Source organism: Rhamphochromis longiceps, linkage group LG6 (assembly GCF_057381845.1).
Source record: "Rhamphochromis longiceps isolate RC_006_pf linkage group LG6, R_longiceps_female_GT1.1, whole genome shotgun sequence".
In the NCBI taxonomy this organism is placed as follows: Eukaryota; Metazoa; Chordata; class Actinopteri; order Cichliformes; family Cichlidae; genus Rhamphochromis; species Rhamphochromis longiceps.
Genome location: NC_140562.1, coordinates 20,411,096 through 20,429,068, shown reverse-complemented (window position 1 = coordinate 20,429,068; position 17,973 = coordinate 20,411,096). Strand labels below are relative to the sequence as shown.

General features: G+C 43.8%; 1 protein-coding gene across 1 annotated transcript in view; it reads right to left on the bottom strand.

Annotated features, from left to right (window-relative positions):
- Window positions 1–2,240: 2,240 nt before the first annotated feature.
- The window catches only part of znf827 (zinc finger protein 827), a 53,025-nt gene continuing 37,292 nt past the window's right edge, over window positions 2,241–17,973 (bottom strand). The window contains exons 10-14 of the mRNA XM_085409633.1: window positions 16,777–16,948; window positions 14,725–14,891; window positions 10,916–11,125; window positions 9,750–9,927; window positions 2,241–6,523 (exon numbers count right to left, since the gene is read on the bottom strand). Of these exons, the coding sequence (XP_085265759.1) occupies window positions 5,470–6,523; window positions 9,750–9,927; window positions 10,916–11,125; window positions 14,725–14,891; window positions 16,777–16,948 (1,781 nt within the window). The 3' untranslated portion in view covers window positions 2,241–5,469. The remainder of the gene's footprint in view (window positions 6,524–9,749; window positions 9,928–10,915; window positions 11,126–14,724; window positions 14,892–16,776; window positions 16,949–17,973) is intronic.

The window sequence follows — 17,973 nt, the reverse complement described above, 5'->3', positions numbered from 1 at the left end:
ACACACACACACACACATCACATGCTGAAACAAAGTCTGTTATTTTTATGCTATTCAAAATTAAATAATGGTTTAAATGGGATGGCACAGCGGTTATTCGGATCTCCTCACAACAAGGAGGTCCTGGGTTTGAATCTGAGCCTTATTCCAAAATGGATTCAATTCATTTTACACCCCAATCTTTTTTCCAGACAAAAACTCCGTGATGACAAAGCAGAAAAGGTGTGCTTGAAATTCTTGCAAAGTCATTAAAAATAAAAAACAAAAATACAACATGTACAGAAGTGTTCACAGCCTTTGCCATGACACTCAGATTGATCCTGTTTCCACTGAAGTTCCTACAGCTTAAATTGGAGTCCACCTGTGATAAATTCAGTTGATTCGACATGATTTGGAAAGGTGCACACCTGGCTATAAAAAGGTCCCATAGTCTACAGTGCATGTCAGAGCACAAAACAAGCCATGAAGTCCAAGGAACTGTCTGTAGACCTCAGAGACAGGATTGTATCGAGGCATAGATCTAGGGAAGGGTACAGAAAGAGCTGATTGCCCGATTGGGGTACCTTATTTGGACCTTATTCAGGGAGGATATCAAGAACAACACCTAAAAGGCACATGACAGCCCACCTGGAGTTTGCCAAAAGGCACCTGAAGGACTTGAAACAACGAGAAACTAGATCCTCTGGTGTGATGAAACAAAGATTGAAGTCTTTGCCCAGTGTCATGTCTGTAGAAAACCAGGCATCACCTGACCAATCCCATCCCTACAGTGAAGTATGGCGGTAGCAGCATCATGCTGAGATGTTATTCAGCAGCAGAAACTGAGGGGTTGAGGGAACAATGAGTGCAGCAATGTACAGGGATGATAACTGCGAAGGTTCCTCTTCCAAGAGGATAACGATGCTGAGCGCATCGCCAAGATAACAAAGCAGTGGCTTTGGGACCACTATGTGAACGTCCTTGAGTGGCCTGCCAGAGCTCGGACTTGAACATCTCTGGAGAGATCTGAAAATAGCTGTGCACTAGTGGTCCCCATCCAACCTGATGGAGGTTCTGCCAAGCTTGTAGCATCACACTCAAAAAGACCTGAGGTTGTAATTGCTGCCAAAGGCACTTCAACAAAGCGTTGAGCAAAGGCTGTGAATATTTATGTACGTGTTCTATTTTTGTTTTGTATTAATACATTTGAAAGAATTGCAAGCAAAGGCTTTTTATTTTGTCATGATGGGTTATTGTGTGGAAAACGATAAGGTGTCATATGAATTTGATCCATTCTGGAATAAGGCTGTAACGTGACAAATTGTGGAACAAGTGAAGCGCTCTGAATGCTTTCTGGGTGCTCCGTAGGTATGCATGTGTGAGTGAATGGGCTCTCTCATTTCTTTCGGTTACCACTGTGATAAATTGGCAACCTGTCCAGGGTGTATGCTCGGCCCATGACAGCTTGGACAGGCTCCAGCCCACCTGCAAATTTAAATAGGGTAACTGGAAAAAAATAGATGGATTATATCTGCCTGTATTAATGTCTTTTTAATTTAATTTTTATTCACAGTTTCTAAACAAATTTGAAACCAGTTTATAATTAAACTACTTTGTTGGCATGGCTCTGAACTGTAGTGTTTAACACATCTGCCTCACAAGCAAAAGGTTCCCCTTGTTTGATTTTTTTTTGAAGACACACATTCAAGTCAATTTTATTTATGTAGTGCCAAATCACAACACGTCACCTCAAGGTGTTTTATATTGTAAGCTAAGAGCTTGTAATAACAGAGAAAACAACAATGAGATGACCCTGCTACAAGCACTTGGCGACAGTGGGAAGGAAAAACTCCCTTTTAACAGGAAGAAGAGCCATCGGGGAGAGAAAACGGAAAGAGACACTGTGGAAGAGAGCCAGAGATGAATAATAACTAATGATTGAATGCAAAGTGGCGTATGAAAAACGTTGGATCACAAGCTAATCCAACTCTGGTCTTGGGTATCAAGCCCACACAAATGGGAGGACATCTAGTGTCACCAAATCAAACACGCAACATTGGTCTGCTGCGGTGACAGCCTTGGGGAAATCAGCCAAAAGTCTTGGTCATAGTCTCTGATTGGGAAAAAAGCCCCCAAAACCTACATCTGTGAAGATGTTTTGTGCGGTTAAGTGAGCGTCGAAATCCAACAATATCGCAAAGAAAAAGACAAGACAGCCGACATAATATCTGATGTAAGCTTTACTTTCAAATCCTGTTACATTTAGATCTGGCAAGTTGAACATAAAATAATGCCAAACAAAGAAAAACAAATACAAAACCAAAAAAAAAAAAAAAAAAAAAAAAAAGTACAAATGATCTATTTACCAGTTATCATCACAACCCTGTACAGCCTTGACAATGGAGTAATAAAAAAAAAAGCTTTGTACAGCACATACCAATCTTTACCGAGTGCCAAAAGTTAAGATAGTTGAGCCTTTTCTAATCATAAAATACAGCCAAACTTAAAGCTAACTGATTGCAGACAGTGCAGTGTGATGCTAACTAAATGCAACCGAGGGGGAGTTAGTTTGAAACACAATTAAGTGCTAAAGAACTAGAGGACAATGTCATGCATACTCTGAAGTGCTCAAAAAGGTAGTCAAGCATTAAAAAAAAGAAAAAAAGGTCACTGTGCTGCTTACAGTTGGGCAAAATAAAGAGAATAAGTGCTTAAGAGTACTGGGTTTCAAAAGGAGAGAGCCCTGTTGCCTTTTTAAACATTACACTCAAACTAAAGGGGGGAGACAGGGAGGGGGGAGGATGTAAAGAAGTGCAGCCATTCATGATTACGCTGTATTAAAAAGGCAGACATTTTAAAAAGGTGTCAAGAGGAGACATTCTTTTTCTTTTATTATTTATCTCTGTTTTTTTTTCCTCTATTGGACCCTGACAATTAGTTTGACTCATTCTCAGAAGTCTCAGGTGGTTTCCTTCCACCAAGTGGCACTAGAGTATAAAAGATAACATAGATAGTACAAGGAAAGTGTGTGTATGTGTGTCTGTGTGTGTGCTGGAGAGATGCTCCCTTTACTCCAGAGACAGCATGCCAGACGTCGACAGAACAAAAAGGAACAAACGGGAATTTAAAAAAGAAGAGGAAGAGGGGGGAGACAATCGAGGCATCACTCCAGAGCAGGACGTGACGGATTCCATCCTAACATCACGTACTGCCACGAGTTACAATTTGGTCTTGACGATTTACGTTCTCTGTCCAATCGATGCGTTCTTCTTTTTTGTTTTGTTTTTACCTTACATAAGTGAAGTAAAAAAAACCAAAATAAACATGCAACAATATTTCATTTTTAAAAAAAGAAAATGCACAAGTAAAAACAGACACATGGAAATAATAAGGGAAAACAACCCCTTTACAAATAAGGGATTTTGGCTTAAAGACCACTTAGGAAACACAAACGCGATCGATGACGGGTAAAGCTCTTTTTTTGTGCCGCTCCATTTTGCAAAAAAAACCAAACAAACAAAAAAAAGACTTGTTTTCGAGCATTCTCGCGGATAAATACATAGTCTCATAATCAAAAAGTGCAGCACTGTGCAAAATTGGCTATCACAATTTAGCCTGGGACCTTTAGTTCCCAGGGGGAGCTTGACCTCTACTGTCTAATTCATGCAATTTGTATTCATTTGCTTTCTCTGATTTCACAGAGGCAGACCCTTTTGCACCGCCAGAAACGTCTAAATGTGAAACTAAGGGGTGTTGATTGAGTCATTTCCAGCAACTACTGCCTACTTCACATTATGCTAACTTGGTGGATCTAAGTTTGCACTTAAAAAAAAAGGGGGGGGGGGGGTGTAAAATAAAAGGTTTAAGTGCTTTTGGCTTGAAGTGTAACTAAAGTAAGTGCAATTAAAACTCAAAAGGTTGACACGAGGGAAGGAGGCGGGGGGACTAAAAGCAGTACCGTGTCTGCCGGCCTAACAGAGGCCCGGCTTGGCTTCATCGTGGCACCTACAGGAGCTTTGCCTCGTCACGGGCTCTCTATGAACGCTAGTAGAAAAGATTTATTATGATGTAAAAGGCTCAGTTAAAAATAAAATTAAGGACAAAAAAATGAGAATAAAAATAAACGAGGACACAGAAAGGCCACCAAACACTAACTTTCCCCGCCTTTACCAGCACTGAAGACGTCTCTTGACTGTTCACACTTCTGTATCGCCTTTTTTTTCTCCATGTACATAAACAAAAATACATTCATTCAAGTCATTTTGGAACAGTTTTTTTTCTTCCTTTTTTTTTGTACACAAAAAAAATTACAAAAGCTCCAAAAAGCACCATTGAATCGGCCTGCGGTGACGCCTGCTGCGGGCTAGCTCGCTAAACCCGAGAGCGGGTCACCTCCACAAAACAGTTATCTCATATCTCTTCTAAGTATAGGTGCGTGATACATAGTTCTGCATGTGACGCTGCTCTGACATCGATCCCGTCTCAGGAGAGACGAACGGATGTTTGTAACTTTTTTTTTTTTTTTGCAATATTTCATATTTAGATTGATTGATGACAGGTCGGATTTTCCATATTTACATCGTCACAGCTTACATATTTTTTTTTCTGAGCTTAGAAATAACTACTAACTCTGAGATGGAATCGATATCAGCCAGCAGCTACGCACAATACCGTTTCACCATTATACAACAAAAAGAAAACAGAAATTTAAAAAATAATAATAATAATAAAAGTAAAAAAAAATAAAAAAAAAGATGGGAAGGGGGGGGGGCTATAAAACTATGTACAAGATTGATAAATAAGTAAGTGCGTGGTTTGAGGCGTTGCTTTTGAAAAGCATTCCGTTTCATTGGTTCTGTCCACAATTGCACCGCTAACACTTCAAGGATATCTCGAATTTCGCTTCCTAATGACGTCAAAGCTAGTTTGAAACACAGAAACAGGCATGCTATTCCGATGCATAATAGCGATAGACAAAAATGCACTAAAATTGTAGCACTTGCGAGTTTTGTTTTTCGTCTTTTTGTCTCCTCGAAACGACTAACGAAAAATTAGCTATAAAAGTGAGAGACGTTAGTTCCGTCAGGTAATGCAGCTGGGTCCAGGTCATTCAGATGCTTAAAAACAGGGGAAAAAAACAACAAACAAAAACAAAATATTAAAAAAAAACAAAAAACAAAAAACAAAAAAACAGGTAAAGAGAGTAGTAATTGATGCTGAAGTAGTAATAATTCAATTGATAGAACTGATAAGAAAAGCAGCTTTTTTATATATAAATGCATTTTAGCATGTACAGCCTTTTTCTCTTATAAATGTTATTTTTTTCTTTTTTTTCTCTGGTCCAGCTTATTCTGCTGGTCTGATTGGAAAAAAGGGTTGCTCCCGCCGCAGTGGTCAAGTGTCATTCACACCACCGTCCGAGGAGTGAGGGGAAAGAGCAGGAAGGGGAAGGAGGAGGAAGCGGGGGAGGAGGAGGAGTGGCGGGTGAGGTCAGACAGTCTTGGCCCTCTCCATCAGTCCCAGGTAGGCCAGGAAGGAGTGTTTGTGGGAGGAGGGTGAGGGGAAAGAGCGGGAGGGGGACGCCAAGTTGGAGGAGAAGAGGAGAGGAGACGTGGCCGGCCGCCATCTGGAGTGGAGCTGGGAGTGGAATGTGAAGCGGCTGTTGTGGGTGAACAGGGTGGTGAGGGGGATGAGGTGGGCCCGGTCGCAGTTCCTGTACTGCTCCAACATGTGGCGGGAAGAAGGGAGGAAGAGGGAGGGGCTGCCGCCGTCGCCGGCAACGCTCGCTCCGCTGGGGTCTCTTGGGGTGGCGCCGCCAACGCCGTTGGCGTTAACCAAACCGTGCCGGGGGCCGGCGGGGTCCAGCTGCTGGGACTTGCCCAGCGTGAGCGACAGCGCGACGGACTGAAGCGCCTGAGATGCCGTGAGGCTCATGAGAGGGCTGTTGCTCCCGCTGCCTCCGCTGCTACTACCACCGCCGCCGCCAAACAGGAAGTTCTCCTGGCTCTTCTGCAACGACGAGCCACCCGGTGACGTCTCCATCGGCAGCTCCTCCCCTACCGCCTCCTCGTCTTCCTCCTCTTCTTCTCCTCCGCCTCCTCCTCCCCCTAAGGCTCCGTCCACCCCCCCCGTTCCCCCGCTCTGGTGTTTCTTGAGGTGGCGGCTGAAGACGAAGGGGTGTGTGGTAGTGAAAGGGCACTCTTGGCAGCCGAAAGTCTGGCGCGGCGCGTGCTTCAGCTTCTTGTGCAGGTTGAGGTTGTCCTTGCGCTTGCAGCTATAAGAGCAGCGGTCGCAGTGGAAGGGCCGCTCGCCCGTGTGCACGCGCACGTGCTCGATGAGCTTATTGGCCGTCTTGGACAAGTAGCCACACTGCTCACACTTGTAGTGGTTGCCCAGGCGGTGCCTGCGCATGTGGGCCTCCAGCGAGGCCTGGTCGGGCCACAGTCCCTGGCAGATGCGGCAGCGGTACTCCATCTTACAGTGCGTCTTAAGGTGGCACTCCATGGCCGCTGGACGATTGGTGGAGTAGATGCAAAAAGGGCACCTGGTTAATGGAAGGAAGGACGGAGGGAGGAAGGGAAGGGGGGCAGGGAGGGAGGACACAACACACAAAAGCAAAAGACAGCTGAAAGGAACATGTATGTCCACAGCCATGTAAGACACCTTGAAACTTAATAACACGAGAATGATGAAGAGGAGGAGGACAGATAAAGGAAAATTGAGTACAATGTACAGTTCTGTGTGCACGTGGTGGTATGTGTGGAAGTTTAATGGTGAAAGAATTGAAGTGACCAGGTATGCATGTGTGAGAGGGGAGGGGAGGGAAAGGAGGAAGGTGAGGCAGTGTGGGGTAGGGGAGATGACAGGCAGGAGAAAAAGATTGGAGCAGTAGGACATGAAGGGAAATGAAGGAATGGAGTGGCACTTACATTTAAATAGCACCTTTCATCTGCTCTGGGCCCCAAAGCGCTTCACAAACCCTGCAGAACAGAATTACCTCAGAAAAACCTCGAAATGGTCAAGGCCCTCTCTCCCTCTCTACACACTCCTACATATACAGAAACACTTTACATTGCTCGAGTGCATACATGTGTGTGTGCGCACACAGGATGGGAGGGGGGAGGGAAGGGTGAAGAAAAAAAAAGTATTGATCTGGGCTCAAAGGGGGGGTAAGAAAATGCAGGCAATCGAAAAGCAATTTTCCCCGAAGGTTCTTTAACATTTTTCTAGTTGGCTTAATTCTGCCTGCTTTTATTAGTAAATATAAAAGTGGCTTAAAGAAAGTAAGAGTCTGGCAGAAGGTCACATATGCAGATGTTAACAGTAAGGTATACGAGTCGAGCTGGAGCGAATTGAATACGCAGACATCAAAAGAGCTCTGTTCTTCCCGTTTAAAATGTCCTCTATCCAGGTCTATATTATTTGTATACTGTACCATAAAAAATTAATCTGGCTTCAGAAACGTACACCAGACAAACAGTTAAATCATTAAACAAGAAGTCCTTTACATTTAATCGCTCGCACTACAGCTAGCAGCAACGTGTCGAGGTAACGACTAAAAGACGCCGTGCAGGTCTTCGAGCTATGAAGGGGCTTCTTGTGTCATTTTTGCATTCGTATTTTCAGATGAGATAAAAGTCAGTGCAACTCTGTTAAGCAGCTTCCTGTTTTCATTCAGTGAAATGCTACCATTTCCACACATTTATAGCAATGTTGAGAACTTCACTGATGGCTGAACAGAAAAAAAAAAAAAAAAAAAAAAACTACAAAAAACAAAAAAATGTACAACACAGGTCTTTCGTGACAAGATGAGGCGGTATTCATAATGATATTCGATGGTTCTGCACATGCACGGGACTGGAGTTGTGTGAGAGACTCGAGAACAAAAACAAAACATGACTCGTGTTGCTTGAAATGAATCTTCACAAAACATCTGCATTTACTTTTTAAGACACATACAGAAGCTTGAATCTTGTATCCAGAGTGGCGTTAACATGGCCGAAGCTAAAGGTGTGTTTAAGTACATTGGTACATTATCAGTGTGTGTGTGTGTGTGTGTGTGTGTGTGTGTGTGTGTGTGTGTGTGTGTGTGTGTGTGTGTGGGGGGGTGCTGAGGTCAGCAGATGAGTTTTATGTTAGCTTGACAGGCCTGAAATGTCACAAGGACGTGTCACAGTACAACAAAGGCTCCTGTGGGACTGGAGTATGGTGATGGAGAGGGAAGCGTGAGGAGACGAGAGCTGTACACACAGTCGGTGCTAATGGCTCAGTCACACTAGAGGAAAAGTTGGTGGTTGTCCGGTGTTTGCGCTGAATTTTTTCCACATTCGGCAGCTGAGTGCGCAGAACTCTCAGCCTCTCTGTGACCACTTTTGATCGCACAGGTCTCCTAGTGGGAGGCAACCGGTTTGAAAACACTCATGGTCTGAGTGCAGCGACTCTCAGACAGATTGGTGAAGGTTTACAAATAGCTGCTGATTAGTTTATCAACAGACTGCCAACATCTTACAATCAGTCAGAGTCAGTCTGCAACCATGAGCACAACTGGTTGCAGACTGGCTGCATTCCATTATATTCCTATAAAAGCCACAGAAGTCGCAGAGCGCCTATGTCACTTTGTAGTCAAATATTTGTCCTGCGGCAACTACGTCACTATTTGTGGAGATATTTCTGAGGTTCTCGCTGGACTCTGAATGTAAGTAGTTAATATGAAATTCTGTGCATGTAGACGACAACAGATTTGCAATTTAGTTGACTGATTGCTAGATTGAAACGGATAGCCGACCGACTCCAGCCTATTGCCGTTTTATCTCCATCTTGATGTGCCAAAGTTGCTTTGAAGGCAAAACTGACCACAAGCGGTTGCAGACTTAGTCTCTAAAAATTTAACAACTTCAAATTGATTGCGCACAGTCGCAATACTTTTGGTCGCACTGCGGTCTCCGACTGCCGTTTTCTTCTAGTGTGACTGTAGCATAATAAAAACAAGGCTGCTTTATCAGAATACATTAAAAATAACGGAACCATATGCAGTGTGCATGTGTGTTTGTTCACACTGGTATTTAAAGGCTGTTCATTCTTTCCACTGCATGCATTTAGACTGAACAGACTGCGAGTGATTTAGACATTTGTGATTATGGGGTGCCTGTAACGCGCTTGATTATCTTTTAGGGGTGTGCCAACAAATTTTATATAATCAACAGCAGAGTGCACCATGTGTCTGTTATTTTGAGGAGGGAGGGACGTAGTTTTGTGGAATGCAGGTTTCCTAAGATATTTTTTCCTTGGCATGCCTGTTAGCTGTGGGCAGAGGAACAACAGACCCTGAGGGGAAGCCCGTTTCCATCTCCTTTCCACTCTCCCTTCTGTTCACAACAGCCACTGCAGACCCACAGACCGCTGTCTAATAAGTTGGACTTGCCAAGACAGGCTGTTGAGAAAAACTGAATCAAGTATCATTTCATTTGCTGGCCGCAGATAATAACCATTAAAAGGGAGGTTAGGCGATTAAAGGCATGCGGCCCAAATAATCTTCAAATTAAAAAACGTGTTGGTTACAATCAGCTCTTATTTAAATGAATAATGCTTATATATGCTTGTGCAATTTTTTAAAAATGTTGCATTTATAATAAGTTACAAGCACACCCCACGAGGTACTCTAATGAGTGTGTATATACAGTATGTGATTTTTGTGTGTAGTGAATTGAGAGGGGAAGGGAGGGGAAGGACGGGCGGAGTTAGGAACCTCTGTCTGTACTTGCTTTCCTTACTTGAGCCCTCCGGAGGGGACGGTGTGGCACTTCTTGTGCTCCAGCAGCTGCTCGGGCGTCTTGAGGAACTTGTGGCAAACGTCGCACTCAAACATTCGTGTGATGAGGTGGATCTGGAGGTGGCGCTCGTACATGCTGCGCGTCTTGCACACAAAATTGCAGAAGACGCACTCGAAACCTGGAGAGAGAGCAAGAGGAGGAGGAGAACGGTGAGTATTAAGACCGGGTTTGTTTTTTTGTAGAAAGCTGATCTGCATTTGGACGAAATCTCAGAGGTTGCCCATCTGCTAAGGGGAGAGAGAGAGTTCAGATACAGGGAGAGGTCAGGTGTAATAATGCCCTCTTAGGCTGCAGGAGTAAAATTCCTCTGCACTTCTGTTCAAGCAAAGGGGCTCACGAGAGACAGATCGTGAAAGTGGACGTCCAAGGAGATGCAGCAGCGGCTGTAATATCCTGACTGAGTCCAAAAAAGGGCTCGAGCTCTTTAAAAAACACACGACCCTGCAGTTCTTGCAACAAAATGACCCCTTACCGCTCTGTAACAAAAACCTCTTTCTGTTCTACAGTACAGACAGACTTCAGAACACGGGACATGGTTTTTGTACACAGACTCTCATTTAGAGTAAACTAACCTTCATGGATAAAATCTGCAGAGCATCCAAATAAAAGGAAAAAAAAACAAAACAATTCACAGCATCCTCGATGAGGCCACATACGAATACAATTAAGTGAATCAAGTTAGTATGTACTCATTGGCTGTGCTTGGTTGAGAATTAATGAGTGTGTTTTTGAAGGACGGAATCGGTTTGGGGGCGTTGTCCCGTCTTCTTGAGCCCGTCGCCCAGCGTGCACCTTCCTGACCAAAGCATTTAGTCTTAATAGATCTTCAAAAGACAAGGGTAATTATGGAGACGGGATCTCTTTAATACTCACTTTCTCAATCAGAGGAGTACCCTCAAACTGTTTGGCCAAGAGATTTGTTGATCAGTTTGACCCCAGCGAGGTTTCAAAAACATGTCAGTTTTGCTTGTTTGGTCACTTTAAACAACTTTTTCAGAACACCTAAACTCTGATTCTTGCTCATTTAGAAATGAATAATTCAGTTTGTGGAGATTTCAGGGGCTTTGAAAGTGTATTTGGGTGCAACAGTTCCCACAGTCCCTTGCCTTTGTCAGACTTGTCCTCGGTTCCTGATCCCGAGTGGCTTCCGGAGCTGGACTGGCTGCCGGCGGAGGAGGGCGGGGCTAACAGGCTCTTGAGTTCTTCGTTACCGTGGGTGAGGTCTCCGCCCTCCGAGCTGTTGAGCGAGTCGCTGAGGGCCGAGAGGGAGGATGAGGTGCTCTTGGTCTCGCTGAGGGGACTTCTCGAGTTCAGACCTGGACGCCGGAGGGCGGAGCACAGAGAGAAAGAAACGTTTGTTGGTAGGATCTAATAAGCAGGGGAGAGAAACTGCAGGGGCAGTGAAGAGAAAATAAAAATCTACACAATCTGTGAGCGACACATCATCGGTTTCTAGATCCCCATTGTTACGCACGCGGACACATACACAAACAGAATGAAAACAGGCAGGCTCGATGGTCCTGAGCTCTGACTGAGGCCCTGCTGCCAGTCCAATCAAGATGCAGTGTGCTTTTATTGATCCCCGTCTGTAAGTCTGCAATTCAGTAGGAAAAGAGAGGGAATAAAGAGCGGAGGGGGCGGCAGGGAGGGAGGGGCGAGGAGCTCGGGTCATGGCCAAAGGAGCTAAGATGGCGGGAGCATCTCAGGGCACAGCTCAACAAAGGGCATTCACTCAGGAGGGAGAGGAAAAGAAAAAAAAAGGAGGGAGGAAAAGCCTGCACCGATCCTGAAATGGTTGACCTACCTTTTTAATAACAGCCTAGAACACACACACACACACACACAAGCATAAAATGTACAGGAATGTGCACATGCAGCGCACATGTGTCTCCCCCCGCCTGGTATCACAAGATGACGAAGCGCCTTCAATCAAATCTAAATATACCAGGGTCATTCACAGCACGGTCTCAGCAGCTTTTAAATACAGCGTGCCTCTGTCTCCTTTGCTGCAGTATTTATCATCTGCTGGCCTTCTCTTATAATATCCCAAAGGCTAATGGCAAAAGATGCAAGCGGGGAGGGAATGCCCTGAGCCACCGAGACTCGACCTTAAAACACACTTAACTGAGAAATATTTAATTTTCTTTCACAGAATAACTTTTCTGTGACTGTCCAGCAACATTTATGATAAAGAGAAATAAAGAGGCAAATTTTCACTCCTCCCTTCTTATGAAATCCCACCCACACAAGCCCCCGCCACCCCCCACTCACTGCAAACTTCACCGGAGGGGGTCGGCTCAAACACCCGGTGAGCTCTCTGCCATCTCGCGCCTGGGTGTGTCCACACATCTGACAGGCTGCTGAGCCCACCCTCTCCGACCACCTGAAGTTTTGACACTTCACCAAAAATGGGCAGGACCTTTGACAAATCATTAAAACATCCCTCACGAAAAAAGGCGGGATGCACGTTTCTACAGTTGAAGTCGCTCGTACCCCCTCCCGCCACCGTTTGTGCGTTTGCCACTGGTGTCCATCTTGTGCGAAGCTGAGATAAATGCCAAGAGACGCTGAGAGACTTAAAAGATGGCCAAAGTGGCATCGTAAACCCAGCTCGTCTCCAAAAGGACCCGAGGCCTATTGATTTCCCCCCCCTCAGGCACGATAAGGGCCAACCTTCTCAGATAAACAAGGCCGCCGTGGCCTCTGAAAGACCCCTCAGCTGTCTGGGCCGGACAATCCCACCCTCCCACCCACACATAAGGAGCAAACACACACACAAACAAGGAGCACTAGCAGAGGAGCACAACGTCAGCAATAAACTGGACAAAGCTGTTTTAGACAAAAACAGTCATATCGACCACCAGAGGTTCAGACCAGCAGCTTTAAAAGTCCAAAGAAGGTCGATTGGAGGAGACTTGTTTATGAAACCCAGCTCTGCCGCTCGTCTTTCCCTCTGTCCTCGGAAATGTGTTTTTATCAAGGGTTACATTAAGATGTTTTTGCTTAAAACAGCCCATAGTGATTTCCTTTAATTACACAAAAGCAGCCCATAAATATTTAAACAGTGGCAGAGTTTATATTGCTGTGATTATGCTTTTTATTTCTCTCAAATTTGATATCTGTTCACAAAACGCACATACACCAGCCAACTCAAATGCTTATTACCGAGCACTTTACCTTTAAGTTGTTCACATACAGACAAGGTGAGCAGAGGAGGAGCCCTACGATTGCCCTGCTCGCCCTATCTGCGCTGCTAAGGGGGGGGAGAGCTCTTTAACCTCACCCGTTGTTTAAATTTAAACTCCATGTGTTGGAGTGCAGAGCCAAAATAATAGAAAATGTGTCACTGTCCAAATACCGCACTGTATTTATATTCTGAGCTGCGACCAAGAGCCACAATGTGTAAGCTACCACCCACTCTTCCATGCGAGAGTAATTTTGAAAATAACTCCATAAATCTCTTTTTCTGCGGGAGCTGAATCGGGTGCTTTTGCAGAACAGGTCTGAGGACCCGCAGAAACAACAGCGAGCGGAAAGGAGATTAAAAGACGCAGAGTGCGGTTAAGTCCCGCCCATATGGGAAAGAGTTCTCCATCGAGTTTACGTGATTCCTCATCTCCTCCTACCTGTGACCGGGAAATCATGTTAGTGTGCCGTTCTGAAACATCTATCGTTTCCTAGAACGCACTGAGAGGAGGCAGGAACGAAGAGAGGAGGCCTGATTGAGGGTGCGCAGATGTATCCTCTGTGGCACCGTTTGCACCCATGACATATTACAGAGGCGTGAGACACAGATAACACCTATACGTTTTACACCAAATTAGGTTTAGGTGTGAAAAAGAAAATATTGTATTTCTTTTAGTTCCTTTCTTTAATATCTGGAGGGGAATATTTAAATCATGCACAAAAACTTTGATTTACTGCCAATTACACCAACATTTCAGATGGAAAAAAGACATGTTTTGCGCTCGATATTCAAAAAAAGACGCAAGTGATTTAGAGCGCAACATCTGTAAATCACCCGTAAAACTAACCACAGGAGTATAGCGCCTTCCCCCCCTTTAGTAAATCTGGCCCATGGTATGAGGAGGACTCTACAACTAAGTCTTCCTCCTTATCCATTAAGTGCATCTATGAGAAGCTTGTTTCTGCTGCTGAAAAGAAATTCATCAATTCAAGTCATTTTTTGCCATTCAGAAGCCAAAAGTGTTTTTTTTTTTTTTTAATTAAATACAATTAACATCCTAAGATACAAAATAATAAGAAAATAACATGAAATGTTGAGTTATTAAGTTGAAATATAAAAGCTCTTCCTGAACGCCGGTAGTCTCATCTGACATCTGCTATCCAACAGTAGGCTGTGACAGTGTAACAGCGGGCAGGCCATGCATCTCTGCCACATGTCACACATAACCAGTCGCTTTAAAAATGAGGTTCAGATTCAAGGACGCTTTTTGCCTGGACTCCTTGCATCCTCTTGTGGGTGGGACTAGACGCGAGGAGAGCAGACGAGGAGGGAAACGGTGAAATGTGAATCATTCAAAAAGCTGCGAGTAGCGTGGCAGCAGTATGCTAACACGCAGCTAACATTAGCCTTCCAGCAGCTAATGAGACAGAGCAGGAGGCTGAAACAGTAAAGTCTAATATTTCAGCCTCGCCAGAGGGTGAGCTTTTTCTGTTTAGGAAAAACAGAAAAAAAAAAAAAAAAAAAAAAGCAAATTGTGTGAATATTTCATGCTTTGCTGATGAGTTGGAGCGTATTTTTTCTTTTTGCAGAACTTTCCTAACATTTTCTTCCATAAACTGATCATCAGCTCACTCCAACAATACACATACAAACAATCAAACAAAAATAAAAATCAAAGACTCTCTCATCAGTGCTGTCACCACCAAAAGTCAGGCCAGCTATCTGTACCTGTGTGCCCAGTGCTGATGTGGTTCCTCATGTCGGTCTCCTCCATGCACACATAGTCACAGACGCTGCAGCAGAGCGAGAACATCCACTGCTCCTTGTCCACATGGAGCGACATGTGGCTGACAAACTGGGCATTCAGCTCCGTCTGGAAACCACACACATGGCAGCTGGACAGAGAACAGAGAGGAAGAAGGAGGAAGAGGGTGAGAATGAGAGGAGGCCGACGGGCCGCTTCAGTGTTAGATTTTCCCTGCAAGAACTGCCAAATGGTATGTTGTAGCTACATTCCTCTCAACGTGATAAAGACTGCTGAAGATAACATACAATTCAGAAATAGTGCAACTGACCTATTTTAAAAGACATTGGACACATTAAAGTGTCCAGTTACATCTTGGAAATTCATCCAGTTAGATTTTTTTGCAGACATTTACAGAAAGAAGAGATGATTAGCTAAGTTCTGTTTGTTCAACCAAGCTGCTCACAAATCAAAATCCAAGCTGTTTTACCAGAACAGAGTAGCTGTTTATTTTTAAATATATATAATAAAAACCCCACAATTGAGTTCATTTGTTTGTTGTCCTCCAAAAAAGCCACACCACTCTTTATGCTAAGCTACAGTACTTTATGTTTTGCTTCCAAGGAACAAGACCTATTTTAATTTATTTTAAAGTGTTGTTGTGCAATAGCAAAAAAACAAATTAATTAATTAGAAAAAGGGCACCTAACTGAAGGGATGAACCAATTTTAAATACTTGATTCAGGTCCTAACTAGCAGCGTGTCACACAAATAGCTGAATCTACAAAAATGCAAAAAAGACCATTTTTATACCAACAAGATGATTCCCCAAAAGCTTGATTCTTGATTTGGTGTCCAGTATGTCCTTAATTTTTTTTTTTACAAAACTGGACAAGGAGGAGAAAAGAAGATAGCAGGGCTAACAAACAAAACAAATCAAATAAAAACTATCAATCATAAATTGATTTATGGACAGCAATTTTAGACATCCTTAAAAGATCCAGAAAAAATAGAAAAACAAACAAAAACAGCAAAGACCCGACACAGGACCAGACAGATGCATCTGGCTCTTTAGCTGATATCCATCTACTGTTCACTGAAGCTCCATCACAAATGGTCTCAGTGGAAGGTTGGCTGTCAAGAAGTCATTCTTAAGGAAGAGAAAAAGCTGAAGTGTTCCACATTAAACACGAATTGGACTGAAAAATACAACAAGTGAGTGCCTACAGTCATCTGTAAAACACCGTGGACACTGTGTCATGGTTTGGGGCTGGATTTCAGCCAGGGTTGTTGGGGGTCTTGTGAAAAATGACGGAATTATGAGCACAGGAAAGTGTCCAGCATCCTGGATTTAAAAACAAAACACAAACACACATGCAGTGGAACACCATCAGTCATAGATTGGCCTCCCCAGAGCCCAGAACGCGACATTATTGAAGCAGGGTGGGATCATCTTGACAGAGAAAAGAACAAAAGGCAGCCAACATCCAGAGAAGAGCTTTGATTATCCTTCAAGAAACCTGGAGAACTAATCCTGAAGACTACTTAAAGAAGTCAGAGGAAAACCTGCTAAGAGAGTTCAGGCTGTTTTGAAGAATAAAGGTGGTCACACCAAATGTTGACTTTCTCAAGCTTGTTAGAATTTCAAACTCTGTTTTGTTTTTTTATACTGTATTTCCATGTATCGCTAACATATTTCTGCAACACTCATTTCTCAGCTTCCCAGCAAAACATAAGGAAATGTGGGACTTTTGCACAACTGTTCACTGGGTCTTGGTTCATGTGAAAAGCACAGACACAAGAGCAGATCTACTTCATCTCCTCATCTGAACCTTTAGCAAGAAGGCGAACGAGCATGTTTCAGATAAAATGAAAACAAACCTTTAACATGTAGCAGTGGCAGAGAGAGGGTGTAATTGTGCATCAGAGAAATAAATATATATATATATATTTTTTTTTTTGGAAAAGCCTAAATCCACTATGTGGTACTGGCTTGAGATGTCCTCAGCAGGTGTGGTGGTAACACGTGGTCCTACCTGTAGTAGTACGGGCAGTTCTTGCGCTCGGTGGAGTCAGCTGTAACAGCGCTGACAATCTGCTCAGCATCTGTGTTGACCAGCTTGACAGAGTGGATGGTCAGGTGCTGATTGAGGTTAGCCCTGCACTTGGCTGCATAAGGACACAGGTGACACTTGTACTTCCTCTCTTCTGCAAGGAAAGACACACACACAGACACACACGACCCTGGGTTACTGTAAACATCACCTCAGATGATATTTCATTAAGTTGCGCTCAGCCTCCGAGCTTTTAAAGCAAGCCTAAACCTAATTACTTAACGCTTAACCCTGCCTCACCTTCGCCCGACCCCAACTGTAAACCTGATCCCCAGATTTCTGGGAAAAACATGTAGATACCACAAGATGTTTTAACAAAACAAAACAAACAAACAAAAAAAAAAAAACAACAGGCACACATGAACATCATCTCCCAATAATTTGCGAGCGCTATGAAATCCACGCAAAAACACACTTCTCTTTATCTGAAAACAAATTAACATAACAGCACATCCAGCTCAAACACACACATGCTTACACAAAGACACGCGCGCGCACACACATACGCCATTTGCCCCAAGGACACAAAGCCAGGCAACCTTTATGTCGCCGGGGAAACCAAAAAGACCATCACACTGACATATGCCCCTGCTTCTGCTCTCCGTGGTGTGGCCAAGCTGTTCACAGCCAACACTCTCAGATGGTGAGCGTGCATGTCGTGCAGTGTGTGCACGCTAAATGTGAGAGCATGTCCAATTGTGTGGGGGCATTTTGTACACTAGTCTCCATTTGTGCACTTTGTGTGTGTATAGTTATTCGTTACTAATCCTGAACAGACAAAAACTTTACAAACAGGAGAATCATTTTATTTATTTATTAATTCATTTTTAACCAATAAGGAATGAGGAGAGTGGAGAGTTGTGGAAGACGGCGATGGGGTAGAATGAATCGATGGGGTGCAAAGGCGGGCCGAGTCTGAAAAACACAGGGTAATCAGGACACAAGGGAGTGAGGCAGACTCCCAGAGAGAAAGTGAAAGAGCTAACCAATCGTAGCAGTATCAGAATTACTGGGGTGTGGGTGTGTGTGTGTATACTCCGTGGCATCCTTCTAGCTGGGTAATTAGACGGGCAGTTTTCCCAGTGAGACTAATCATGGTAGTAATCTCTTTAAAGGAAG